Below are 27684 nucleotides of genomic sequence, written 5' to 3' on the forward strand. Positions count from 1 at the left end.
GTCCTCCAGTTTGTGTAAAGACACACATTTCCCATCTACGTCTATACTTACATTATTTCTCTCGTACATTTCCTGCCACAGATGATGAGCCCAGGCGTTCTCTTTGATGTCTTCAATGGCACCTGTGGTGTCTTAGAACCTCCCCGTTTCCCTTGTTCTATTCCATGTCTAAGTTCATAAGAGACTTATGTTGTAGACCCAGAGTCTTACGAGAGAGCAAAATACTGTTCCACTAACCAGACTCAACTAAGCCGAGTAAATACAGGCAGTGATGCTAGACAGGAGAGATATTTGTAATAGCTATAATTCATTTTTAGCAGTTACACTGCAATCTTGTGAAATAACCATAAGTATGTTTTGAAAGTGAGGGGAATTCCTTATGCTGAAGAGAGAGGAAGCCATTGTCCGAAGCAGAAAGAAGAAAATTCCATCTACCACTAACCAAGGAACCCTATGGTTCTTCTGTTCCTCTTTGTTATGTTAGTAGTATTTTTTCTACTTAATTATCTTTCATGGTGGAGGTTGTCCAAGCTGCCGGATACAGACCCTGTGCTAGAAATTGGGAGGCTTGGTTTCTCATCCAGGCCCTGCCCTAACAGGCTTTGTGTCCTGGGTAAGCCACATGACGTGTGCAAGTGTCCCCTGGAATTTGCCCATCTGTAAAGTGGTATAAAATGTGCCTTGTCTACTCCCCAGAGTGTGAGGGTGTGAAAAGAGCTGGTAGCTGCCAAGTCAGTTTATAGGCAGATCAAGGACTCTGTGAATGTGAGCATGAGATCCTAGATGCTGTCTTAGCTGGAAATCGTGGCCAAACTGGCTGCCCTCCCTCTGGGCAGCCTTGGCTCCATGACCCTCTGATCTGACTGCGAGACTGAAACTGCCTTGTGCACACCCCCATGATCCAAGGCCACTTCCCTTCTGTGTGTTATTATCCTCGGTAGAGTGACCTTGAGCACTCAGTAACCAGGCTGTTTCTCACCACTGAGAGTGAGCCTCCTTAGTTAAGGTTCAAATCCAGGAGCCATGGGTCGTTTCAAGAAGGAGTGGAGAGTGTAGGTTTGTGGCAGTTTCTGACGAACCTTGCCGGGCTCTGAGCATCCTCAAACGCCCTCAGTTGGAGCCTCTTCACTGTGTGTGTGTTTTATTGGCAGACTAAGAAAGAAGAAAACTTGGTGAAGTGCCAAGACTGTGGTAACTGGGGTCAGACGGGCAGCCAGTTCTTGATTCTGACTTGCTCCCTTTCTTGGTATGACTTTTATATTCACAAAAAGGAACAAGCCCAGTGACGGTTACTGCAGATGAAAAAACCACAATAGAAGGAACACAGATTCTGAAAGCAGGGGGTTTGGGTTCAGTCCTTTTGACCTCGTAAGTTAATTTTCTCACTTCGTGTCATAATTATATATTGCATATGTCTTGCAAATTTGCTCTAAGAATTCAATAGAATAATCTCTGTGCAACTCCCGGGATAGTGTGGCACAGTCTTTAAAATGTGACAGCCCCTGATTGTCCCCCTCACAGCACTGGCTCACGGAAGAGCTGATTAGTGACATGTGTTGAGAGAGCTAGGTGGCACTGTGGAATTCTGCCCTGGAGACGGGTAAGGTGAGCCCTCCAGTTTGACGCTGAGGAAGTGGGCTCCCTTCCAGCCTGAAAGGGACATAACTAGTCTAGGTGGATGGTTTGAAGTATGCAGTCCAATTCCGCCTCTTGGGATTGTTTGGGTTTCCCTGGCCTTGGAAAGTAGATCCAATGAGCTGAACTTTGCTTCTTTCTTTGGTGGCAGCACCTCCCTGCCTCATGTGAGTTCCCGCAGCCAGAAGGGCAGGCATCTGTGCCTTAATTTTTTGTTGTTATTTTTTTTAATTAATTTATTTATTCATTTTTAGAGAGGAGAGAGAGAGGGTGAGAGACAGAGAGAGAGGAGAGAGAGACAGAGAGAGAGAAGGGGGGAGGAGCTGGAAGCATCAACTCCCATATGTGCCTTGACCAGGCAAGCCCAGGGTTTCGAACCGGCGACCTCAGCATTTCCAGGTCGATGCTTTATCCACTGTGCCACCACAGGTCAGGCGGCATCTGTGCCTTTAGACACAATGGACTGGTATTATACCTAAGTTGACCTTTTCAGTATCAATCCAGTTAAACTTTCTGCATATGCACAGATTTGTGGCCTGCCTCGTAACTTATTTTCTCAATTAAAAACCAGGACTTTAAAACTGACAACTTACAGTTTATTTTGTGGGACATTGGGACAAGAATTTTTTTAATTTTAATATTTTTATTTAGCCCAGTATATCCAAAATAATGTCATTTCAACATGAAGCCCATATGAATTCTTAGTGAGGTATTTTTTTATACTTTTTCTTTTTCTTTTCTTTATTTAGACAATTAAATTTAACAGGGTAACATTAGTCAACCAGAGTACATAGATTTGGAGAAAACATTTCCACATCATTTGGACAGTCGATTATGTTGTATACCCATCACCCAAAGTCAAATCATCCTCCGTCACCCTATATTTGTTTCTCTTCATGCCCCTCCTCCCTCCTTTCCCCTCCCCTTGGTAACCACTGCACTCTTATATCTATGGGACAAGAATTTTTGAAAGAGGGACTCTCCTAGAAATTCTGAAATGTTTTGAATGGCCATAATCATACTCTAAAACATCTCACCCTGAGATTTAGCTCCATGCTAGTTCCCATTTTTCAGTTGGAGAAATAAATGGTTTGGTGAGCTTTAGGCAGGTGGGCCATTTTGTCCATATGAGATTGGGAGCCTGAATCTAATCCCATCTCCTTAAGGCAAAGGGACACTAGAAGAGCCCAATGATAGAAGGTGGTTTATGCCTATTGTTGAATTAAGCAAATAAAATTGCTAAAATGTAGTTCGTGCCAAGGACTGATCTCTTTTCATTTAAAGTGTACCAGCAAAATACAGCCTGTGCCGGCCTGCAGTTCTGTGACCTCTGGAGCAGAAGTGCCTGTAATGGGGGCGGGGGGCACTCACCCACACAGTGAATCACCCTTTCTTCTCATCACTGCGTTCCCAGGCAGGTCAAACCTGCTCAAGTCTAATCTTTTTGAACTGGGGGTTATTACTGGCTGCTGGGACGCAGGCCCAGAAGTGTAATTAGGGTGGTCTCCTGATTTGAAGCCTGTGTCTGATTGCTTATTCCCAAGGACAGGAAGCTCCCATGGACGACTTCGTCCCGTTATCAGGGCATTTAACCTGTGTGTTACAAGTCCCGCTCCAGAGTGCTGTCAGGAGGGTCACAACAATCCTAGGCAGGAATTGGGACAGGGCAGAGTGGAGCTTTGGGTGTTTTTTCTAGTTGTGTTTTTCTCCAACTTTGATGCCTGGCTTTCAGGATTTCTTGTACGATTTCCAAAGACAAAAATTATCGTTCACCGTAACATTTTCTTTAAAAATCAAGCCCTTGCTAGTCAGGTAAAGCCTTTTGGTGGCCGAGAAAAAAGGCATGGGAATGGATAGCAGACGTGGGAGAGGGGCCACGCTCTCCCCTTCTTCCTGGAGGAAGAGTCATCCCAGCCTGAGAACACAGAAACCGAGACACCGCTCTGGGCCCCAGAGGTTAACAGACACTCAGAAAAGACGTGAGGTTGATTGCAGAGAGCTCTGTGCAAGTGAAATTGGATGTTGAGCCAGCGGGGGTCAGGAGGGATGTCAGCAGTGAGATGCTCAGAGTCAGAGACCTCTCAGTCTTAAACTTGGAAATGCTTCTCCTTGAGAACGGGTCTTAGTGCCAGCCCCTTTATTGTACAGATGGCTGTATCCCAGAGAGAATCATTTCCCCAGCCACTTAGCAAGTTACTGATGGAATTAGAGATAGAAATCAGGCCCCCATACGTTCCAGTTAAGTACTTTTGACTCTAAACCACAAAATCCACATGGAAGAGAAAAGGCTGGTGAACAGAGGAAATAGTGAGCAAGTGTTCTGCAGAGGGACAGGTGGAGGAACAAAGATGTCTGGTGACTGTGATCTGTATGTTTTGGTAAAGTAAAAAATTGAATCCTGGTTTCTGATACCCGAGGAGGCGATGCTGTTGTCACACTGACCACTGACCCCCAGACTCTCTAAAAAACTTCATGGCTGACGTCTGTATTCTTGCCATCATGGTTGGCAAAGCTGTTTCTTCTTCTGACTTTATTTTATACCTACAACTTGTGTTTTACAAAAAGATAAACTAGGTAGACATCCAGAATCGACATGTAAAAGAAAGACCTTGGAGAGCTCTGGGGGAGAAAGAGAGTGAAGCTCAAAACAAATGCAGGAGTGCTGTCCAGGAACATACATCTGGTAGAAGAAAGTACGTCGATACCTCTGTTTGGCAGAGCGGGTCCTCAAATTGAAACCGGAGTTGTATTTTACATGTGAGCTGCTTGAATTTGTTTTTGCATCCCTCCTGTGTCCCAGGATTGTGCTGACTTTTGCGGAGAGGATCGGAGAAATTATTAAATAAATGTCCTGCCCTCCTAAATGTTGTGACAGTGGCTGGCAGTGCAAAAAGGGCTGAGCTTAGTGGGGACACGAACCGCTAGAGAAGCTCTGTCCGCAGCGGCAACTTGGACTGTGCAGGGTTCATAGGTCCTCGGCTCACGGTCTTGTGGGGTGCCTAATTTTCTCCTCCTTCCCTCCTTTGCTGCCCTAGCACTTCATAAAGGGTCAGGGGCCAGCTATGGCACAGCACAGTCTACTCAGAACAATCTTAGGAATGTGGCAACAAAATCCATGTCCTTGAAGTAAGTAGGGAAATTACTTCCTTTTGCTGTGTTCCAGCTTGTCTATTCAGAATTAATTTGGCATGGTGAATCGGAGAAGAATAGCTTCCTTCATCCTTCTTTTGGGAGAACTTGGCAAACAAGGCTGACATGGACAGGCAGCAATTAAATTGCCTTGGATGATGTTTAATACAATCGAGACCAAGAATTTATGAGCATGTGTCGCAAAGAGCTGGCTCTCACAGAGGCTCCCCTGGGTCTCTAAGCCCTATCTTGACCATATTACGAGACCTAATAGCTTAATTAAAATGAGAAAACATTTTTTTAAAAACCTAACTAGGAATAGACAGATAAGTCTTTTCTGCCCAGCAGCTTTGAAAAGCAAATTTTATGGGGCTGTTTTCCAGTTTGAAAGGCAATAAGATGGAAACATTTTTAAACAAGATTGAGTGAAAAAGGCAGAGGTTTTTTTAAAATTTTATTTAATTATTTTTTTATTCAGTGAGAGGAGGGGAGGCAGAGACAAACTCCCGCATGCACCCTGACATGCACCGGATCCACCCGGCAAGCCCACTACGTGGCAATGCTCTGCCCATCTGGGGTGTTGTGCCATTGCTCAGCAACTGAGCTCTTCTTAGTGCCTGAGGTGGAGGTCATAGAGCCATCCTCAGCACCCCAGGCCAACTCACTCCAATTAAGCCATGGCTGCAGGAGAAGAATAGAGAGAGAGAAAGAGAAGGGGGAGAGGGAGGAGAAGAGAAGCAGATGGTCGCTTCTCCTGTGTGCCCTGACTAGGAATCAAACCTGGGACATCCACATGCTGGTCTGATGCTCTACCACTGAGCCAACCAGCCAGTGCAAAAACAGGGTTTTTACCTTTGTTTATTAAAAATGGAATTTAAAAGTCTCATTTTTATGCTTTTCGAAACCCTACCTGATATGACAGAGAAAATGCTAGAAGCCTAAAATGTAGGGAATTTCACATTTTTAAGCAGTCTTGGCTTCCTGTCTCTTTCTTTCCCGTGTTCTTGGGAAACTTTGTATTTCTTTCCAGGCCTTTATCACGCTCTGCTCATCTCACTGCCGCCTCCCACTCTCCGCACTTCTAGCAGAGGCCTCCTCTCTCCACGGCCACTCTTCCTGCAGAGCTTCTTCCATGCATTCAGTCCCGATCCTAGTGGCTACTTTGCAGCAGTCTGTCCCTGGGGCCATGGTGGAAGAACGGCACTACAGAACGTGTGTGTGTGTGTGTGTGTCTGTGTGTTGTCATTGTGTTTATAGTAGATAATATTTTCTATAGTTTAGAAGTATATGGTTATATAAACATTGTGACTTTAACCTGTAAGTAATAAAGAAGTGACCTTACAGTACATACAAGGGGTATGTATAATTGTACAGGTTTTTATTTAAAACACATATTTCAAATGTGATTCACAAAACAGTGTTTCCTGACCCCACAATCTGAAGTAGCCCCCTTTCCTCATGTGCAGCCTATTATATAGCTCTATTTGGTCATTTTCATTCTTGTACCTTTTTACATTTACTGTAGTTTATTGAAATGGCATTGGTTAATAACATTATGTAAGTTTCAGGTGCACAATGCTATAATATATCATCTGTATTTGGCGTTGTGTGTTTACACCCAAAGTCTAGCCTCCTTCCGTCACCATCTATATGACCCCCTTTACCCTCTTTATCCTCCCCCCAACCCACTTTCCCTGTGGTCACCACCATGCTGTTTTGTGTGTCTTTGAGTTGGTTTGTTTTGTTTATTTGTTTGTTGGTTCTGTTTTTTATCCCACATATGAGTGAGATCATATGGTTCTTAGCCTGTTACGTCTGACTTATTTCACTTATCATGATGCTTCTTGCACTTTTCATAGTCCGAAATTATCTTGTGTGTATACACACATTATATATTATATATGTAACATACACACACACACACACACACACACACAGTGTGTCCGTAAAGTTATGATGCACTTTTGACCGGTCACAGGAAAGCAACAAAAGATGATAGAAATGTGAAATCTGCACCAAATAAAAGGAAAACCCTCCCAGTTTCTGTAGGATGATGTGGCAGCATGTGCGCATGCGCAGATGATGACGTAACACTGTGTATACAGCCGAGCAGCCCACAGCCATGCCAGTAGAGATGTGGACGGTACAGAGGAAAGTTCAGTGTGTTCTGTGGCTTGCTAAATTCGAATCTGTGACCAAAGTGCAATGTGAATATCAGCGTGTTTATAATGAAGCGCCACCACATAGGAATAACATTACTTGGTGGGATAAGCAGTTGAAGGAAACTGGCAGTTTGGTAGAGAAACCCCGTTCTGGTAGGCCATCAGTCAGTGACGAGTCTGTAGAGGCTATACGGGATAGTTACCTAAGGAGCCCTAAAAAATCTGTGCGTGAGCCCACATCGAACTGCACTGAGAATGTATGAAACTGGGAGAGTTTTCCTTTTATTTGGTGCAGACTTCACATTTCTATCATCTTTTGTTGCTTTCCTGTGACCAGTCAAAAGTGCACCATGACTTTACGGACACACTGTAGTTTACTTATCTGTCGTTCCCCCTCTACAGTGTGGCATGAATTTTATTTCTAGCACATAGTACACGCTCTTGACTTTTTTAATATAATGAGTCAATCAGTCATTAAGATAAAACCAAGGACATAAGGCTCGGACATCAAGTATTTGACTCTTAAAATGATTGAAGCACAAAATAGTTGGTCATAAGTTGATTTAGTTCAGTTATAGGAAGTTCTTACTGAAGTCTGGGATGATAGTTGAATTACTCTAGATCTAACAATTTTCTGGATGGCCTAACAGTTTTATGGGAATTTTTTTTTTTTTATTTTTATTTTTTATTTATTCATTTTAGAGAGGGGGGGGAGAGGAGGGGGGAGGAGCTGGAAGCATCAACTTCCATATGTGCCTTGACCAGGCAAGCCCAGGGTTTCGAACCAGCGACCTCAACATTTCCAGGTCGACACTTTACCCACTGCGCCACCACAGGTCAGGCTTTATGGGAATTTTTAAATAACATTTTGCATTTTATTTTTCATTACCCATTATCTCTGAAGTTATAGTTCTTTTTCCATGCGTAATTCACTCCTGCAATACCTTTCCAAGAGTGCCTGCTCTGTGCCGGCTTCTAGGAACGCAGAAGTGAGCCGTTCCTTGCCCTGTAGGACTTACCACTTAAGCAAAAAGCAAGACAGACCAGCCAAGGCTGGGGTTCTGAGACCAGGACAGGAGTTAATTCCAAGAGCTGGGAGAGGGACAGAGTTAAGGCTTTGAGGATGAGACTTCTGACTTTGAAGTGGAGGCTGAAGAAGTAAGAATTAGCAGTTGGCAGAGGGTATGGTGTTTAAGTGAGGGGTGAGCATCGGCATACCTTCAGAGGGAGAGGACAAAAGTGTGTCCAAGTAGAAGCAGTAGCACAGGAAAGGGTCTTGAGTACTCCGGAGCAATGGACAGAGCTTTGCATGGGAGGAGCGTAGATTTTGGCAGTAGAGATTGGTGTAAAACACAGATGGGACTGGGGGCAGGAGCCAAGATAGGAAGGGATTTACCGTGTGATCTATCCTATTGGGCAGACCATGGAAAGCCCTGGAGGGTTTCAAGCAGAAGAGTAACATGCTCAGAATCTTCAGCTGCATGATTTCATGAGTTAGGACCAACCGTTGAGCCTACATTTTCTTGTTTCTAATAGGGAGGGAGTAGAAACGGCTCATATAATGTATGGCACAAGTAATTGGTTGACTAACACCTTATAAAGAATCAAGTCAAAAGGTGTTTTCTAAAAAAAAAAAAAGGTGTTTCCTCCTCTATCACACCTTTCTGTTTCTTTGTTTTTGACTTCTTTCTCCCCTCACTTTCACACCCCAGAACAACAGGATCACACTGTTCCGCCGGCTGCAACAGATGACGTACAGCCTGATCGAGTGGCGGTCCCAAATCCTGTCTGGAACGCTCCCCAAGGACGAACTGGCCGAGCTCAAGAAGAAGGTCACAGCCAAAATCGATCATGGGAACAGGTAAATCAGGGATGACTTTTTATTGAGAACTTGGAAGAAGATGGACACATTCATGCTAAGGACATAGCTCACCTGGAGCTTTTGACCTTGGAGTTGCCAAAGAATAGTGATTACTGCTTTCTTTTGGCCTTGGAAAACATATAATTTTGCTAAAAAAAAAAAAAAAAATGACACTGTTCCTTCTAGGCCAGACCCTGTGCTGGGCCCCCGCTCCCGGGGAGAGGAAGGAGGGGCGGGAAGATGGGTTGGGACCGAAGTAGCTCCACTGCCGACAAACTGAACGGACTGGAGCCAACATATTTGCAGACCTGGGACTGTCTCGATTTATATTTTAAAATTGGATTTTAAATCAGTATCAGACTCCATCTCTCTCCATTTTCCCCTAAATGGAAGTGTACAATATATGAAAACCAGATTTTCCAGAACCATAAAGCATGCTTTTAGCCTGTTGATTATGTTTCCAATAGTTTCTTTTTCTTTTTAATTGATCCATTGTTTTGAGAGAGAGAAAAAGAGAGTGAAAGGAAGAGGAGGGAGGGAGAGAGAGATAGAGAAAGAGAGAAGAGTCAACTCATTTTACTTAGTTGTTCCATTCAGTTGTGTACTCACTGATTGCTTCTCATTTGTCCCCTGACTGGGGGTCAGACCTGTGACCTCTGGCTCTCTGGGTCGACACTTTATCCATTGAACTACCTGGCCAGGGTCTCCAGTAACTTCTAAAGAGTTAATCACTTCAGTAATTGCCTGATTAACTCAGGCAGGCATGTAGCTTCTAGATATTACTATCTTTTAAAAAATGAAAAATTCAGTGAGTTCATCAACATTCGTGGTGACCTAAGGTTCATCTATGCTGACCAGCTCTTTTGAAAAGGCTGGGTTGGTTCTTCATTTTGTTTTTATGAATGATTGCTTATGCTTAGTCTCATTTGCTAAATCTCTGCTTGTGTATATGTTATTTGGTGTGCTTCCTTTTGCCCTTCGTCTTCAACCTCATGGGTCTTGGAAATGCTTTAGAGATCTGTTCAAGTACAGCTCATTGTCTTACTCGTTTACATGTTGTAGACTTTGACAGCTGGATTCAGAAATTGCTAGGGTAAACATAGCATACAAGGTTTAGATTGAACCATTATTAATGAAATCTCTCCTGTGTACACTTGACATATACTCTAAGAAGTAGCTGCTATTTCCATTTTATGGTTAAAGAAACAGACCAAGTGAGCATAAGTGATTTGCTTCCAAGTCACAAAGATAGTAAATGGGAAAGCTTAACTTGAACACAAGAATTTTCGATTCCATGTCTAATGCTCCTTTCTTAGGGTTGAGAACTAACAGTTTCCACCCTCTTCCTTGTTCATTCCTGGGACTAGAACTACAGGGGTGACATTGCCAGTCACGTAGTGCTGGGGGACTCTTAAAAACCAGCAGACACGGGATAAGGCAGCTGCACCCTTGCACTTATGCTGCCTCTGTGTTTTGGGGCATTGGTTGGGGGACTGATCTCTGGCATAGGATGCTAACATCCCACAAACAGCAGAGCCTGCCTGCCTTCCCATTCCAGCCCTGGAAGCCACTCTGTGAGCACATCAATGATCCAGGTCTGAGCAGCCACCAAGACCCCTGCTCATGAGACAGGTTGGCCTATGGTCTGGCTGCCATGGAGAGGAACCTGCCAGATTAAATCAGTTGGTGGAGATGCTATAAAACACAGAGGAGGAAAATTAGGCATTTTTGCTTTCTCCCCACAGATGCGGCACATGTCACTGTAACCCCTGCACTCACTTGCTGCCTGAACACTCCTGTTCCCAAACTGCCGGTGCCTAAGCTGTCCACTGGGCATTCTGATAGCAATATCCTATTTCCTCCACAGTTCCCCACTTCTCGGAACCAAGGGAACATTTCTTCTACTTCTGTGTACGCATTGGGCTTGTAAGCCCTGCTGGGGATTGCGCCGTGCATAGACCATGTAGCACTAACTTCTGTGCATCACTCAGAGTTACATCTTAACACACACACACACGTGTTTTTATTTTGCCAGATGCTTCAAAAAAGCTAAAATGCATTGAGCAGATGCTATACACTCCATGCTACTGTTTTTCATGCTTTACACACATTATTAGCTCCTTACATTCTCCCAAGAAATCTGAAGGGTGGAGGATATTTATAGATAAAGAAATCAGAGCTTTGCAGAATTAACTAAATTACCCAGAGTCACTTGCTAGTAAGTATGAAAGCCAGGATTCAAATCCTGATCTGATTGACACCAAAGCCCATTCACTGAAACAGCCAGGACTTACTTCACTGACCTAATCTTTAAGATAGCCTTGAATTGGTTCTGTCCCCCAAGCCAGGACCTTGAAGAGCAGGGCAAGCCCCTGATATTTGTGCATTGGTCTTTGATAATTTCTATGTTAAACAACAGAAGACTCAGGGAAAGAGTCATTGGTCAGAATCAGTGCCAATTTTGCCTGTCCTGGTGAAGTTCCATGGACCAGATTATTTTGCATGTTATTATATGAGTTTGGTTAATATGATCGTAAGTTTCCTAACATGGTGGTGATGTGGGAAGGAGACAGTGAAAAGAGAGAAGGCAATGAGCTCTTTTTGACTTGTCTGGCACCCACACTTTCTCACTGTGAATGCTCTGAGTGTGTTGATGAGGAATCTTCAGTACAGAGTCTGCTTGTATTGAAGACAGCTGACCACTGGTTTCTTTCTATCGATAGAATGCTTGGGTTAGATCTGGTTGTGCGAGATGACAATGGAAACATCTTAGACCCAGAGGAAACCAGCACAATTGCCCTCTTCAAGGCCCACGAAATGGCCTCGAAAAGGATCGAGGAAAGGATTCAAGAAGAGAAGGTACTCTTCCTCAATTATGCAGGTTTTGGCCACTGACGTTACATTTTTATGCCTTTTTTTTTTTTTACAGAGACAGAGAGAGGGATAGACAGACAGGAACAGAGAGATGAGAAGCATCAATCATTAGCTTTTTGTTGCGCATTGCAACATCTTAGTTGTTCATTGACTGCTCTCTCATATGTGCCTTAACCTCGGGCCTTCAGCAGACTGAGTAACCCCTTGTTCGAGTCAGCGACCTTGGGTCCAAGCTGGTGAGCTTTTGCTCAAACCAGATGAGTCTGTGCTCAAGCTGGCGACCTTGGGGTCTCGAACCTGGGTCCTCGGCATCCCAGTCTGACGCTCTATCCACTGCACCACCACCTGGTCAGGCTATGCTTTTGTTTTTAGTGAGAGGAAAGGGAGTCAGTGACCACAGAAGTAGAAATGTTGTTTAGAAATTCATGTTCTCATTTTAAAAGCAAAACATAATGAAGAATGAGGCAGTTCTATGTATGTTCTGCTCTGGAAAGATTGCAAAGATAGATATTAAGTAAAAAAGAGCAAGATGCAGAACTGTATATGAAATACTATTATTTGTGTTTCAAAAAAGAATATTCAGTCCCTGGCCACTTTTCTCAGTGGTAGAATGTCTGCCCAGCGTGTGGATGTCCCAGGTTTGATCCCCAGTCAGGGCACACATGAGAAGTGACCATTTTCCCCTCCCACAGCCAGTGGCTTGATTGGTTTGAGCATCAGTCCCTGGCAATGAAGATAGCTCAGTTGGTCCAAGTGCATCAGCTTCAGGTGCTAAAAATAGCTTGGTAAATCAAGTATCATCCCCAGATGGGGTTGCTGGGTGAATCCCGGTTGGGATGCATTCAGGAGTCTACCTCTCTATCTCCTCTCCTTTCACTTAAAAAATACTCATACACCTGTGCTTGTTTGTGTTAAGAAACTGGTCATTAATGGATGCCTTTGGGAAGGACAGCTGGGTGGAAAGGAGCCTTTTTTACTATGTAACCTTCTGTATTTAATGCATGTATTAACAATTTTCAAAATTGAATAATATTAAGAAATAATTTGAAAGATGTTGAAAGTAATAATGGGATGCTACCTAGAAACTAGAAAGGTTCAGAAAAAGAGAAAAAAAATCACCTATACTTAGGTTATATTTATATTATATTATATCACCATGCTTATATTATGGCCTCCTGACCATATCGATATTTTTTTTAATTTTTTTTAATTTTTTTAAATTAACTTATTTTTTTACAGAGACAGAGAGAGGGATAGACAGGGACAGACAGACAGGAACGGAGAGATGAGAAGCATCAATCATTAGTTTTTCGTTGAGCATTGCAACACTTTAGTTGTTCATTGATTGCTTTCTCATATGTGCCTTGACCGTGGGCCTTCAGCAGACCGAGTAACCCCTTGCTGGAACCAGCGACCTTGGGTCCAAGCTGGTGAGGTTTTTGCTTAAACCAGATGAGCCCACGCTCAAGCTGGCGACCTCGGGGTCTCAAACCTGGGTCCTCAGCATCCCAGTCCGACGCTCTATCCACTGCGCCACCGCCTGGTCAGGCCATATCGATATTTTATTTTAGTACATGGTCTTCTAGTCTTTCTGTTCTGATGAGTCAAGGTTTCTGTTTTTCTTTCTGTTGTCTTAGTTTGTAGGGGTTTTTTTGTTTTTTTAGTTTGTAGGTTTTATTTCTTTAGCACAGTTATGATAATACTTAATTGTGGTTCTGGACTGATTGGCTAACCGCCCGAGGGTAAGGCCTGTCTAGTGGAATCTCTTGGTTGCAATGAAAAATTATTCCCTGTAAGGAGGATAATGAATGGTGATTTTTATGCTTTGAGGTTCATCCAGAAGTGATTGTGAGATGAGGACTTCTTAAAGCTGCTAAAATCATGACTTCCCACCTTTGGACAGCTACTGAATTACTTGGGTTCAAGGTCCTGCACAGGACAGTTTTGATTATTTAAAAATTATTACATTATCTTTTGCTTGCTGGTTATTTGTCCACTTACATATGCTTTCTTCTGAGTGCTTCTCCTCTTGGGTCGTAATTATATTTGTCCCCCATCTGCCAATGTTTCCCGTTTGCTGAAACCGAGATGCTTTCCTCTCTTGTCCTCTGTGTCCAGTCAAGCCTGCAGAACCTGGACGTGAGGGGCCAATCCCTCTTCAGCGTTGCCCATACCTATGGCCTTTATGTCAACTTCAAGAACTTCGTCTGCAACATCGGGGAAGATGCAGAGTTGTTCATGGCCCTCTATGACCCAGACCAGTCCACGTTCATCAGGTAGTGGAGGCTGTCATCTGCTTTCAACCTTGCAAAAATAGCCCTCACCTACCCAGTAGCTGAGGAGGTCTTTGGTGGGTTTGAGAGAGGAAGATAGAGAAGAGGGGATGGATTTCTAGGCAGGAGAAAATAAAATCTTCTGGGCTACTAAGCCTTTTGTCTGACTGCTGAAACTGTGCAAGAAGAGTTTGTGGACTCCTTGAGTCTTAGAAATCACATAAAGCTCATCAGAACACAGAGATGGGAACAGAGTTCAAAAGTTAATAGGGGAGGGTGAGGGAGGGATGAGTTTGCGGAACACAGAGGACTTCAGACCCTGATACTAGTCTGTAGGACAATGCATAGTGCATACATATCATTACATGTGTCCAGAGAATGGAGGACACCAAGAGTGAAGCCTGATGTAAACTATGGACTTTGGGTGATAATGACAAGTCGGTGTAAATTCATTGATTGTAACACAGGTACCACTCTGATGGGGGATCTTGATAATGGGGGAGCCTGTGTTTGTGCATGTCGGGGGGTGTATGATAAGAAATCTGTACTTTCTGCTCAACTTTGCTGTGAATCTAAAAGCACTTTAAATATAAAATCTATGAAAAAATTTTAAAAGACTACTGGATTGATAACAGGCTTTGTTCACTCTGCAGTAACATGCATCACTGCTGAGCAGTTAAGGGAACAGATGTATTTTGGAGAAGATGGTTAAAAGTAATTACTGACTGTTTATTTCTAAAACAGAAATTTTATTTGAGTGTGGTGATACAGGTTCCAGGGGTTAGATTTAGAGTGATTGTTATAAAATTACAGTCTTGTGTCAGCAAGGCTGAAATCTTTTTACGGAGAATTTGAGATGGAAGAAGGACCCCAGACAGAGTCTGGTAGAATCTGCTGTGTCTGTGTCCATCTCAAGCACTGTTTGTCATGAGTCCATCCAGGGTGTGCCCTGTGGAGCTGGGCTGCAGCAGGCACACATCTCCAAAACCAGGACTCCAGAGCGAGTCCATTGGGTGTCGCAGCCACACCTGCCTGACTAGTGTAACGGGGCTTCTCTGGCCCTTCCTTACACCTGTTCAGTCCATACTGTGGGCGGCTCCATCCCCAGTTAACCCCTGATGAAGAATCATTTTTTTCTCCTTCACAGTGAGAACTACCTAATTCGTTGGGGCAGTAATGGGATGCCCAAAGAAATTGAGAAGCTTAATAACCTTCAGGCGGTCTTCACTGTAAGTCCTATCTTCAACAGATAATCATTTTCTTTGATTATGATACTAGCAGATGCACATGAAAAGTATATGAAAATGAAAATACAAATCATCAAAAAAAAAAAAAAGGCTTCATAATACCCGTAGCAGGAATAACCTACTGACTTATTCAACAAATATTTTTTGAGCACCTATTGGATGCCAGGCACTGATCTGGGCACGTGAAATAACACATCAGGAAAAAAGCATCATTTTGTCCAAGATGCTTTGTCTAAATGGGACAGACACAACACAATTAACAGTTCAAATGCTATAGAAATGTTTACCTAAAACCTATGTACTCTTGCCTGACCAGGCAGTGGCGCAGTGGATAGAATGTCGGACTGGGATGCAGAAGACCAGGTTCGAGACCCCGAGGTCGCCAGCTTGAGTGCGGGCTCCTCTGGTTTGAGCAAAAGCCCACCAGCTTGGACCCAAGGTCACTGGCTCAAGCAAGGGGTTACTCAGTCTGCTGAAGACCCGTGGTCAAGGCACATATGAGAAAGCAATCAATGAACAACTAAGGTGTCGCAACAAAAAACTGATGATTGATGCTTCTCATCTTCTTCGTTCCTGTCTGTCCCTATCTATCCCTCTTTCTCTGACTCTCTATCTGACTCTCTCTCTGTCTCTGTAAAAAAACAAAACAAAAAAACCCTATGTACTCTTATTGATCAATATCACCCCATTATGTTTTCTAAATAAAAAAAAAAATTAAGGCAGACAGTAATAAACAATAAATAAATGAGAAAGTCATGTAGAATGTTAGAAACCATAAGTGCTCTGGGAGGATTGGGTGTTTCTGGGCTGGTGCAGGGGTTGCCATTTTAAACGGGTGAAGCAGGGCAGAACTGTATGGGATGAGCTTTTTGAGCAAGGACTTGGAGTGGAAGGAGTGAGCAATGCAGATTAAGGGACCGATATTTTCAGAACGAGGGTTCTGGCAAAGATGGTTCAGGCAAAGATGGTATTTAGACTTTCTTGTTTGCATATATGTTAATGGCCCTTTCCCCTCCTTCTCCCCCTCCCTCTCCCCTTTCCCCTCCTCCTCCTCAAGATAAGAGAAGTGATGCTATATACGCATCAAGAGCAAGGAAATGTGTTGGGTGATAGCACAGTGTGTGCTGGGTCTTCTACTTGGGCTCAGACTTTCTTGGGATTATCTCACTTTTTATGACATTAGTGCTTGAAATGTTCTAGAGCTGCAACCACCGGTTCTGAGAAGATTGGGAGGGCAAGTTTCCCAGCTCCCATTGGGCCTAAAGGAGATACTCCTGTCCTCTCTTTCTGTGTCCCTTAAGCTACACCCATATTTAGCTCCATCCCGTCTTACAACTCACCTGACCAAGTAGTTCCTCATTTCTGAGATATGTGAGTTTTTTCCCTAAAATCAAAAGACACTTATCAGTCAATGTGTTCATTAAAAAGAAAACACATCCATAAAAGGCATTATTGAATCTTTGGTCCATCTCCTAATCAATACTGCATAGCTGCAATTCACTTCTCTCTCCAACTCCTTCCAGCAGTGAGGATCTCCTTGCCTGTACATTTCATGTCCAGTCTTTTCACTTAAATAAATAGTAGTGATTATTTCCAGGGTCATAAAACCTTCTTCAGAAACTTTATTTATTAATGATTGCATATTATTAAATATTATCAGCATGCTATAATTTATCTAACTAGTTACCTGGAATCTTTATCTCTCTCTCCACAAAAGCCTTACAAAACATAGAACAGAAATTCCAGGTTGATGTTATCATTGGTCTATGTTCCTATTTTGGAGATTAAAGTTAAGTAAATTATAGAGGATGAATTTGGAATAATTGTTTAAGAAGTGATTCTTGATTCAGTAAAAAGTGTTGGACACTTGTTTCTTGAAAAGAATTTGAGATGCATTTAAAGTCTGTTGGAGGTTAAAATGAATGAGATATGTGAAATCACTCCCAGGCTTACTCATATGTCCTTGGGAATACAAATAACTGTGGAACATGAGCCACAAAACACTAGATATTTCATCGAAACATCACTTACTAATCAACACACACCCAGAAACTCTCCTTGGACACCTCTCACAAAACAGATGAATGGCCTGACCAGGCGGTGGCGCAGTGGATAGAGCGTCAGACTGGGATGCGGAAGACCCAGGTTTGAGACCCTGAGGTCGCCAGCTTGAGCGTGGGCTCATCTGGTTTGAGCAAAAATTCACCAACTTGGACCCAAGGTCGCTGGCTCGAGCAAGGGGTTACTAGGTCCGCTGAAGGCCCATGGTCAAGGCGCATATGAGAAAATAATCAATGAACAACTAAGGTGTCGCAACGAAAAACTAATGATTGATGCTTCTCATCTCTCAGTTCCTGTCTGTCTGTCCCTGTCTATCCCTCACTCTGACTCTCTCTCTGTCTCTGTAAAAAAACAAACAAACAAAAAAACAGATGAATGATGACAGAAAGCAGTACGTGTAAAGTTCTGTGTTACAATTGCCTTGCGAGATCATTTGGAAGGTGAAACGGAACCCACATGTGTGGATATCCAATGAATGTCAATATCATACAAGTTTTCATTTCATTTGCCACTGAAATGCAACCTGTACTCAGGGATATCTTGGCAATATATAGAAAGTAGCAACAGCGAGTGTTCTGGCTTTTAAATATCTGCTTAAGTGGATGAACAAGAGACTTCAGATTAAATAGGACCTGATATATGAATTTGAAGTAGGAACTGAGGAATAAAATTTTTTCATTTTTTGAATACAGTCACTTTTTTTCTCGGATGCCATGATAGTTCTTGGGTGCATAGGGGAAAAGAGGTGTCGTCCTGATGATCTTCAGCATGAAGAAATGTGCTCTGAATGGTGTTCTGTTGTAGAGTGAAAATAAAAAGATCAAAGGTGTCAGGGTGGTGCAGTGTGACCCCCTTTTACGCACTCTCTGCTCCGTTAGGACCTCAGCAGCACAGACCTCATCCGGCCCCGCGTCAGCCTCGTGTGCCAGATCATCCGGGTGGGTCACATGGAGCTGAAGGAGGGCAAGAAGCACACCTATGGACTCCGAAGACCTTTTGGAGTAGCAGGTATGGAGAGACCCAGAGTCAAATGTAAGCGGTGCAGCCACTGTACAAAAGTGTGACAGGTCCTCAAAAAATTAAATATAGACCTTGTGACCCAGCAATCCCCTCTCTCCAGCTGGGGAAACAATGCCCAATGGCTACCCTGAAGAAATGCCCCAAACCCAGGGGCACCCGCCTGTGTGGAACACAGCTCCACCCACAGAGGTCTGTACCCAAAAGGATTAAAATCAAGGTCTCAAGGGAATAATTATGCATCCCATGATCATAGCAGCTTATTTGCAATAGCCGAAAGGTGGAAGCATCCCAGGTGTCCAGGGATGGATGAAAGGGATAAACAAAAGGTGACATGTCCATACAATGAAGTATCCTTCAGCCTTACAAGGAAGGAATTGTGAGGCAGGCTACAGCATGGATGGTCCATGAGGATATTATATTAAGTTAAATAAACCAGTCACAAAAAGCTAAAGGCTATGTGATTCCAATGAGGTATGTATAGAATGATTAAATTCATAGAAACAGAGAACAGATGGTGGGTGCCAGGGGCTGGGGGGGGGAAGGGGAACTAGTGGATAATGGGGACAGATTTTCAGTTTGGGATGATGAAAACATGGAGATGGATGATGGTGGGGAGGGTTGCAAACAATGTGAATGAACTTAATACCACAGAACTGCCCATGTAAAAATGATTAAAATGGTAAGACTATGTTATGTATATTTTATCATAGTAAAAAATAATTTAAAGGAAACTGTAGGAGAGGGGGGGAGAGAGACAGACCCAGAGACTGCGGGAGATAAGTCTGATTGTCAAGGTTAGCATCAATCACACAGCACTGACCCCTGGACTGCCAGGGGCTTCCCTCGGGCTCTGTGCGCTCCCCTAGATCCTCAGTGCCCAGCACAGTGCTTGGCACACAGCAGACCCTCAGCAAAGCCTCAGTTGTGATTTTGGGAATATCAGCCCTGCCTGTGGCGCATGTTGATTACTGATTTTAGTGGAGTAGAATTCTCCCTGCAAAGTGATTTGCCTGTCTAGGTAAACCACTCTTCAAAGCCATTTTTTTTTTTTTTTTTTTTTTTTTTTTACAGAGGTAGAGATAGACAGGGACAGACAGACAGGAACGGAGAGAGATGAGAAGCATCAATCATCAGTTTCTCGTTGCACGTTGCGACTTCTTAGTTGTTCATTGATTGCTTTCTCACATGTGCCTTGACCGTGGGCCTTCAGCAGACCGAGTAACCCCCTGTGGAGCCAGCGACCTTGGGTCCAAGCTGGTGAGCTCTTTGCTCAAGCCAGATGAGCCCACGCTCAAGCTGGCGACCTCGGGGTCTCGAACCTGGGTCCTTCCGCATCCCAGTCCGATGCTCTATCCACTGCGCCACCACCTGGTCAGGCCAAAGCCATCATTTTTTTTAAATATTTTTCCGAAGTGAGAAGCCAGAGGAGGCAGACAGACAGACTCCCGCATGCGCCCCACTGGGATCCACCTGGCATGCCCACCAGGGGACAATGCTCTGCCCATCTGGGGCATTGTTCCATTGCAATTGGAGCCATTCCAGTACCTGAAGCAGAGGCCATGGAGCCATCCTTAGTGCCCCGGCCAACTTTGCTCCAATGGAGCCTTGGCTGCAGGAGGGGAAGAGAGAGATAAAGTGAAAGAAGAGGGGGAAGGGTGGAGAAGCAGATGGGTGCTTCTCCTGTGTGCCTTCGCCGGGACGCCAACCCAGAACTTCCACATGCTGGTCCGACGCTCTACCACTGAGCCAGCTGGCCAGGGCCTCAAAGCCAACATTTTGTTCGTAACTTCTTTCAAAGAGGATTGTTGGCTTAAATCAAATTCTACAACCTTCCAAGAGGCCCTTCTTTTTCTCTATAATTTGTTAAATTGAGGAAATATATTTTTAGTCTTAGGTTGAAATTTTGGTCACTAAGTAGTTTTGAAAGCCATCAGTGAAATATCCCTTCTGGAACAAGGGCCCAGAAGCTTCATACCATCAGGCGCCTGTGGATAATGAGACAGCCTCTGTGTCTCATGAGACCCTATCAGGCGTCCCCAAACTATGGCCCGTGGGCCGCAATGCTGCCCCCTGAGGCCATTTATCCAGCCCCCACTGCACTTCTGGAAGGGGCACCTCTTTCATTGGTGGTCAGTGAGGGGACCACTGTATTTGGCAGCCCTCCAATGGTCTGAAGGACAGTGAACTGGCCCCCTGTGTAAAAAGTTTGGAGACCCCTGCTTGTACTTCCCTAAATAGCCCTGCCATCTAGCTCCTGCTCAGATGTGACAGTCTGTGATCACAGGGCCCAGCGTCACCCCTGATGGAGCATTTAAGTGAAATCTCAGAAGAGGCGAGAGCCCTGACCTAGGACCATTTAGCTATCTTCATGGCAGTCTATTGTTCTGAGGAGTTAAGGCATGTTAGAGGTCATTGTCATGCAGAACGAGCCAAAGAATTAGAAGAACATTGAAGTAAAACTTTTGTTTGCTTTTGAGGAGGTAGTGGTGGTGGTCATAGTGTGGTGATGGTGGTGTGGTTGTCATGGTTTGGTGGTGATCATGGTATTCATAGTGTGGTAGTAGTATGTGGTGTGGTGGTGTAGTGATAGCGGTGTGGTGGTCATGGTGGTGGTCATGTGGTGGTGGTGGTCATGGGGTGGTGGTGGTCATGGTAGTGCTGTGTGTGCAGGACATTTAGTGTGATGGGAAAAGAGAGGAGACTTGACTCTGACCCTGTTGCTGAGTATCAGCAGAGCTTACGAGTAACTAGACATGGCAATAACAAATGAATTGCCTGCTGTTTTTAGGGAGTGTTAGATACAAGTTTCACAGGGTTTTGTACCCTGTTGTAGGTTCCATTGAAGGCTCATATTACCTTGGAGCCATGCCCTGCTTTCTACAGCCTCCTGCCATCACCATCATTTCTCAAGCCTGGCATACATCATTTGGGTTACTTGGAGAAGAGACTTCCTTCTCCTTCATTTCACATATGAGAATTGTCTCTGTAACAGGTTCCCTGGGGAGTGGACTGACAGGGAGTGTTTATGGCCAGATTGTAATTCATTAACCTCTGGCCTGCCTCTGGCTGTGAGCCCGCCTGTGCCAGCAGCTGGAGAGTGGCCAAGGCTGGCCTCTGTGACAACAGGGCACAGTTAGGCTGAGTCATGTGGCCCCGTGATGGCCTTTGGGTTCATAACCTGGCTTTAACACTGAACACTTCTGACTGAGCGCCAGTTGCTTACCTATGCTGGGCTCCCTTTCTTCAACTCTTAATTTAGGGCCAATAACACCTGTATAAATAAGATCATGTTAGGAATCACTCTTCTTTTCCATTAAAAAAGCCGACCACTCTAGGATCATGAGTGTGTGCAGCAGGTGCTCTGACTTCCCTTTGTTTATATGTAAATTGAGTGAGAAAATGTCAAATCAGACAGACAGCTAGCTGGCCACTTCAAGCCCTGCGTTTCCCTCCCAGGTTGGTTCTTCTGTTGCTGCTTACACCAGAAATGTGTTTCCTGGGTCTTTGAATGCGGGCTCACTAAAAAGTAATTGGAGTGCCAGATTTCTCAAGAATTTAGAGACTCAGTCTTGTAGAATTTTATTTTTATTGACTTTATTGGGGTGCAGATTTTGAGTGTACAACTTAATAAAATATCTGCACATTATGTCATGTGCCCCTTTTCCAAAGAAAAGTCTCTTTCTGTCTCCATTTCCCTCCTTTGCCTCTGGCCATCACCACACTGTTATCTGTGTGTCATATGTGTGTGTCTGTGTGTTTTAAATTTTTCCATTGATTTGAGGGAGAGTGGGTTGCGAAGGGGGGAGAAGCATCAATTTGTGTTCCATTTAGTTGTTCTATTTAGTTGTGCACTCATAAGTTGCTTTGTCGCTTGACCCGGAGATCGAACTCACCACCTCAGTACACAGAGACAACACTTTATTCACTGGAACATCCAGCCCCCCAGCCCCTCCCCTCTGACAGCTGTCCGTCTGTTGCCTGTGTCCATGCCTCTGTTTCTATTCTTTTCCTGTTTATTTTGTTCATTAGATTCCACATATAAGTGAGATCATATGGTATCTGTCTTTCTCTGACTGTCTTATTTCACTTAGCATAATACTCTCCAGGTCACAAAGGTAAGATATCCTTTTTTTTTTTACAGCCCAGTAGTATTTTTGTTATGTAAATGTACCACCGCTTTTTTTTATCCGAGATCTTCTGATGGGTGGTTAGGCTGCTTCCAGATCTTGGCTACTGTAAATAACACTGCAGTGAATATTCTTTCAAATTAGTGTTTTGAGTTTCTTCAGATATATTCCCAGAAGTGATATTGCTGAGTCATAAGGCAGTTCCATTTTTAATTTTTTGAGGAATCTCCATACTGTTTTCCACAGTGGCTGCACCAGTCTGCATTCCCACCAGCAGTGCAGGAGGGTTCTCTTCTCCACATTCTCACCAGCACTTGTTGATGGTTGACTTATTGATAATAGCCATTCTGGCTGGTGTGAGGTGACATCTCATTGTGTCTTTAATTTGCATAGACTTTGGAAAAGAGAGTAATTTGCAGGGCTGTCTGAGAAAATTGGAGCCTCTGTACAAGGGAGCCTGGTGAATTGCTCTCTGCGAGGTTGGTACACTGGGAGTTCTTGTTGGCAAAGAATAAATGTCTCTTATATGCTACTTCCTGTCCCCAGTGCTCTGTGTCGCTGATATTCTTAATTCTCCATAGTGACCTGCTGAGGCCTGAAGTAATTAGTTTCTTTAATTAAGTTTATCTTCTTCCCAGTGATGGATATCACCGACGTCATCCGTGGGAAGTTGGATGACGAGGAGAAGCAGCATTTCATTCCCTTTCAGCAGTGAGTACTTTGGCATTTGTCCCCGTGACTTGAGACCTGGATTAGCACTTTGATGGTATGTTAATGCAGAACCAGGTGCTGGGATCTTTTGCTTAGTTAGAGCAGGAAAGGCTCTCTGGCTGCAAGACTGAGAGGCGCTGACTGGAACCTTTATTTAGAGTCCTTTGTGTTGGACTCCACCTGCAGAGGGTAACTGAACTCTTCTCATTCTACTGAAATGACTAAAGGACTATAAAAGGGGCAAATCTATGCCTGTACTAGAAACCCGGGAATGGTGCCAGGTGTGTCAGAAATGCCAAAGGATATCGTACTTTGTTACCTGGAATAAATATCATCAAAGACTAGGAATCAGGTTGGACAGCACAGGCTTGTCACACTAGCACATGCATATGGACCAGCTGGGACCTTGTTAAAATGTGAAAGTGATCCAGTAGGTCTGGTTGTCCATCTAATAAGCCTCCAGATGAGGTTGATGCCGCTAATCTGGGGACCATGCTTGGAGAAGTGAGGGTTCAGGAGGTGTGAGAGTGAAGACTGACCAATCCGTGGGAGCCAGCCCAGGAGGACCTGCAAGAATTCCCTGCAGAGCTCTCCTGAGAGTGGCCTCCAGGCTGAGCCCAGGAGCTGCCCTGCAGCCTGTAGGGACCACCAGGGAGCTCTGGGGAGCAAATCTCAATCCCCGTACCTCTGAAGACATGTCTGTGTAAATGTATGACCGGCCCTAGCAGCCATGCTCTGCTTGCCTTGTGCACAGGTGAGGAAGGCGTAGGTCAAGCCGGGGATGTTGCTGGATCTGACACAGAATAGTTGAGCGTGTCAGTGAGAGAAGGTGATTGTCTAAGCTTGCTGGCAGCTGTCACAACAGATCAGTATGACAAACTGAGAATTCTAGAAACCAGCCCAAGGATATTTAAATTAATATACATTTAATTAATAATGAATAATATGATTATATTATTTTAAAATTATTTTTGAATAATAATAAATCAGTGGAGGAAGACAGACTATGCAGAAAAAATTAGCTGACCATTTAAGAAGCATAAATTAGAACTTAGTCTCACAACTTATAACACTGTAAATTCCTGATGACTAAACATCTTTTGTAAGAGCCAGTCTTCAAATACTGCAGGAAATAGACGTTTTACATAATAGTGATGTGTGGGAGGCCTTTCTGAGCCAACAACAAAGACTGAGAAATTGGCAGGTTTAGCCTATCAATTAAAAAAAATTTTAAAGAACTTATATATAGAAAAATTAATAAAATCTTTGTAATGTGTGTGAAATGTGAGTATTTTTAATATATAAAGAATTAATAGAAGTTCATAAGAACATAAGAAGGAAATATACACACAAAGCAATAGCCTATAAATTCACTGAGAGTCAATGAAATGCAAATTAAACCCTGAAGTTTTATTTTTTGGCTTGACCACATTTTAAAAATATGTAAGCTATTCAGTGTTTATTGGGTGTGAAGAAACATATATTACTTATATGACTATATGTACATTTATATAGTATCATACCATCTACATACTAACCCACCCAAAACATGGCGAGGTAAATATATTATGTGTGTCTTAGTGTTAATTTGAATTATAAGATATTTTCCAAATTCATGAATATGCTCCCAATATAAATATCTACATATACTTAAGAATATTAGAGGTCATATATTAAATTTAATAAATATAACATGTTAAAATATATTATAATTTTATAGTAATACATTAAATATATTAATGTATTAAATCATATATAATCTTATATTCAGTAAATATTAAATAAATAAAATGTATAGAGTAAATGAATATGTTTAAATATAAAAATGTAATAAACTGGCCCTGGCTGGTTTGCTCAGTGGTAGAGCGTCGTCCCGGGTTTGATTCCCAGCCAGGGCACACAGGAGAAGCGCCCATCTGCTTCTCCACCCCTCCCCCTCTTCTTCCTCTCTGTCTCCCCCCCCCCCCCCAGCCGAGGCTCTATTGGAGCAAAGTTTGCCCCGGGCGCTGAGGATGACTCCATGGTCTCTGCCTCGGGCGCTGGAATGGCTCTGGTCGCAGCAGAGCGACGCCCCCTGGTGGGCATGCCGGGTGGATCCCGGTCGGGCACATGCGGGAGTCTGTCTGGCTGCCTCCCCATTTCCAACTTCAGAAAAAAAAATAATAAATAAAATTTAAAAAGAAAGAAAAAAATAAAAGAAAAATGTAATAAATTAATATATTAAAGATGAACAAATATATTGATGATAGATATAATTTCCTATTCATGAATGTTGTTCTTATTATGCATACATATATAATGTTTTATACATTATTAATATATATGTATTATGTATGTAATATATAGGTCTATGCATAATGGGAGCAGTGCTTATGGTTCTGAAAGTTATATGAAATATGTAATAATGTTACATAGTAAATTATATATATGTAACAGGGGCAGCAGTCATGGATATGGAAGTTATTCTGTTCTCTCTATATAATATTATAAATATATCTGAATTGGCTGCAGCATTATGAATATGAATGTTATCTTAAATGCATTTCTGTATATCTTTCATCTGCAGAGGTTTCTTCCTTTGGTTGTATGCCTCCCTGCTGAGTTTCTGCACCAGCCCTTCTCCTGCCACTCTAGTGGAGCAGGGCACCCTGAGCTGTCCCCATCTGTCATAATGCAGGCTTTGAGTCTCAAGGGAGACCAGCCCTAATTTGATCACTGATCATTGTGCGGCCAACAGCCACTGGAATGCTTTCATGAGGCAAATCGCAGCATCTGGCATTTAACTCCTAAGATTTCTGGCAGATGCTTTTATAACTTAACCTCAAAAGCTGTATGGTGAATTATAAGAGCGTTTTCTATGTGTATTTCTGAGTCTGTCTGTCTATGAGACAGTCCTTTGAAAACAAGTCAGATGATATAGCAAGCCCACTTTTCAGCACTGTGCTGCCATGTTTCCCTGTTGTCAGGACACAGATCTAAACCCTGCAGAAAAGGCAGGCCTGCATAGTGGGCAAGAGAACAGACCACAGCAGAGAAGAGGACTGGAGCCTATTGTGCTGCCCAGGCAGTATGTGGTTGCTGATAGCCCTGTGCTGTCAGTAGAATGCAGGCTGTGTTTGATTCTTTGATGACCATGCCCGAGCCTCAGCCTGATGTGATCATGGGAGTGAAGCTTGCTTGCTGGTGTCTGCATCACTGCAACCATAAAAATAGTTTGTCATCACATGAAGTCTGAGAACACCCTCCAAAAGCCCCTGCGTGTAACACTGTTCTTGTACATTGAGTTTGGACACTAGATGGGGGCCTTCAAGGCATATGATCAGGCCCAGATCCTTACAACTGAGGCTAATCACACCCAGAGGGGAGACTGGTGGAGCTCACGGCCATGTAGAACCAGAACTCCTGCCACTTCCCCAGTCCTTCAATTCCGTTACAGCAGCCTCTTCCAGTTGTAAAGAGCATCAGGCATTGCCTCTGATTTGTTCATATTTGGTCATCAGGTCATCAGTTTTGTTTGTTCTCGGGGGTTTTCCCTTCTTTTTTTTTTTTTTTTTTTTTTCCTGAAGCTGGAAACGGGGAGAGACAGTCAGACAGACTCCCGCATGCACCCGACCAGGATCCACCCGGCAAGCCACCAGGGGCGATGCTCTGCCCACCAGGGGGCGATGCTCTGCCCCTCCTGGGCGTCGCTCTGGGCGTCGCTCTGCAGCGACCAGAGCCACTCTAGCGCCTGGGGCAGAGGCCAAGGAGCCATCCCCAGCGCCTGGGCTATCTTTGCTCCAATGGAGCCTTGGTTGCGGGAGGGGAAGAGAGAGACAGAGAGGAAGGAGGGGGGGGGGTGGAGAAGCAAATGGGCGCTTCTCCTATGTGCCCTGGCCGGGAATCGAACCCGGGTCCCCCGCACGCCAGGCTGACGCTCTACTGCTGAGCCAACCGGCCAGGGCCGGTTTTTCCCTTCTTTGCTTCAAGTCATCTGCAAGATGAATTTGGTGTCTAAGATAGGCACCGAATGGAAAAATAAGATAGACAAGAGTTCCTCTAGTTAGGTGTGTATGATATTTATATTTGCAAATCATTCCATAAGACCCTGTGCTACAGAGAGGGTCTTTTTTTCCTTACCTCTTATTTATTTCTCTTTCCCAGAATCGCCATGGAAACCTATATCCGGCAGAGACAGCTAATCATGTCGCCGCTGATAACATCCCATGTGATTGGGGAAAATGAGCCACTCACTTCAGTCTTGAATAAAGTAATAGCTGGGAAGGAAGTGAACCACAAAGGACAAGGTACACAGCTATGTGCTCAGCTTGAGGGGTTGGCATTCAGAGCAGGGTCCTTGGACGCCTGCCCTTTCATTGTCTCTCTCTGGTATAAAACAGACCCTGCTGGGACTGTCCACCTCAGCTTCCTGCTGAAGGCACTTTACGGTGAAGCACACCGCAATGCGCCCCACACTGAATTGGATTGCAGCTACATTTTGTAAATTCTGTGGACAAACTTTTATCCTATGACTCTTTCCTCACGTTGGTCAATGCTACACCCTTGCCTCTAGGTACACACACAAAGACAGAATTCTGAGGATAA

At 43.8% G+C, this 27684-nt stretch overlaps 1 protein-coding gene across 2 annotated transcripts in view; it reads left to right on the forward strand.

Annotated features, from left to right (window-relative positions):
- DOCK5 (dedicator of cytokinesis 5) overlaps positions 1-27684 on the forward strand; it is a 221829-nt gene that overhangs the window by 85375 nt on the left and 108770 nt on the right. For both annotated transcript variants that reach the window (XM_066351933.1, XM_066351942.1), the window contains exons 6-12: positions 8639-8787; positions 11511-11646; positions 13780-13937; positions 15082-15163; positions 18121-18250; positions 23028-23100; positions 27244-27386. In XM_066351933.1, the coding sequence (XP_066208030.1) occupies positions 8639-8787; positions 11511-11646; positions 13780-13937; positions 15082-15163; positions 18121-18250; positions 23028-23100; positions 27244-27386 (871 nt within the window). The remainder of the gene's footprint in view (positions 1-8638; positions 8788-11510; positions 11647-13779; positions 13938-15081; positions 15164-18120; positions 18251-23027; positions 23101-27243; positions 27387-27684) is intronic.

Source organism: Saccopteryx leptura, chromosome 1 (genome assembly GCF_036850995.1).
Source record: "Saccopteryx leptura isolate mSacLep1 chromosome 1, mSacLep1_pri_phased_curated, whole genome shotgun sequence".
Classification (NCBI taxonomy): Eukaryota; Metazoa; Chordata; class Mammalia; order Chiroptera; family Emballonuridae; genus Saccopteryx; species Saccopteryx leptura.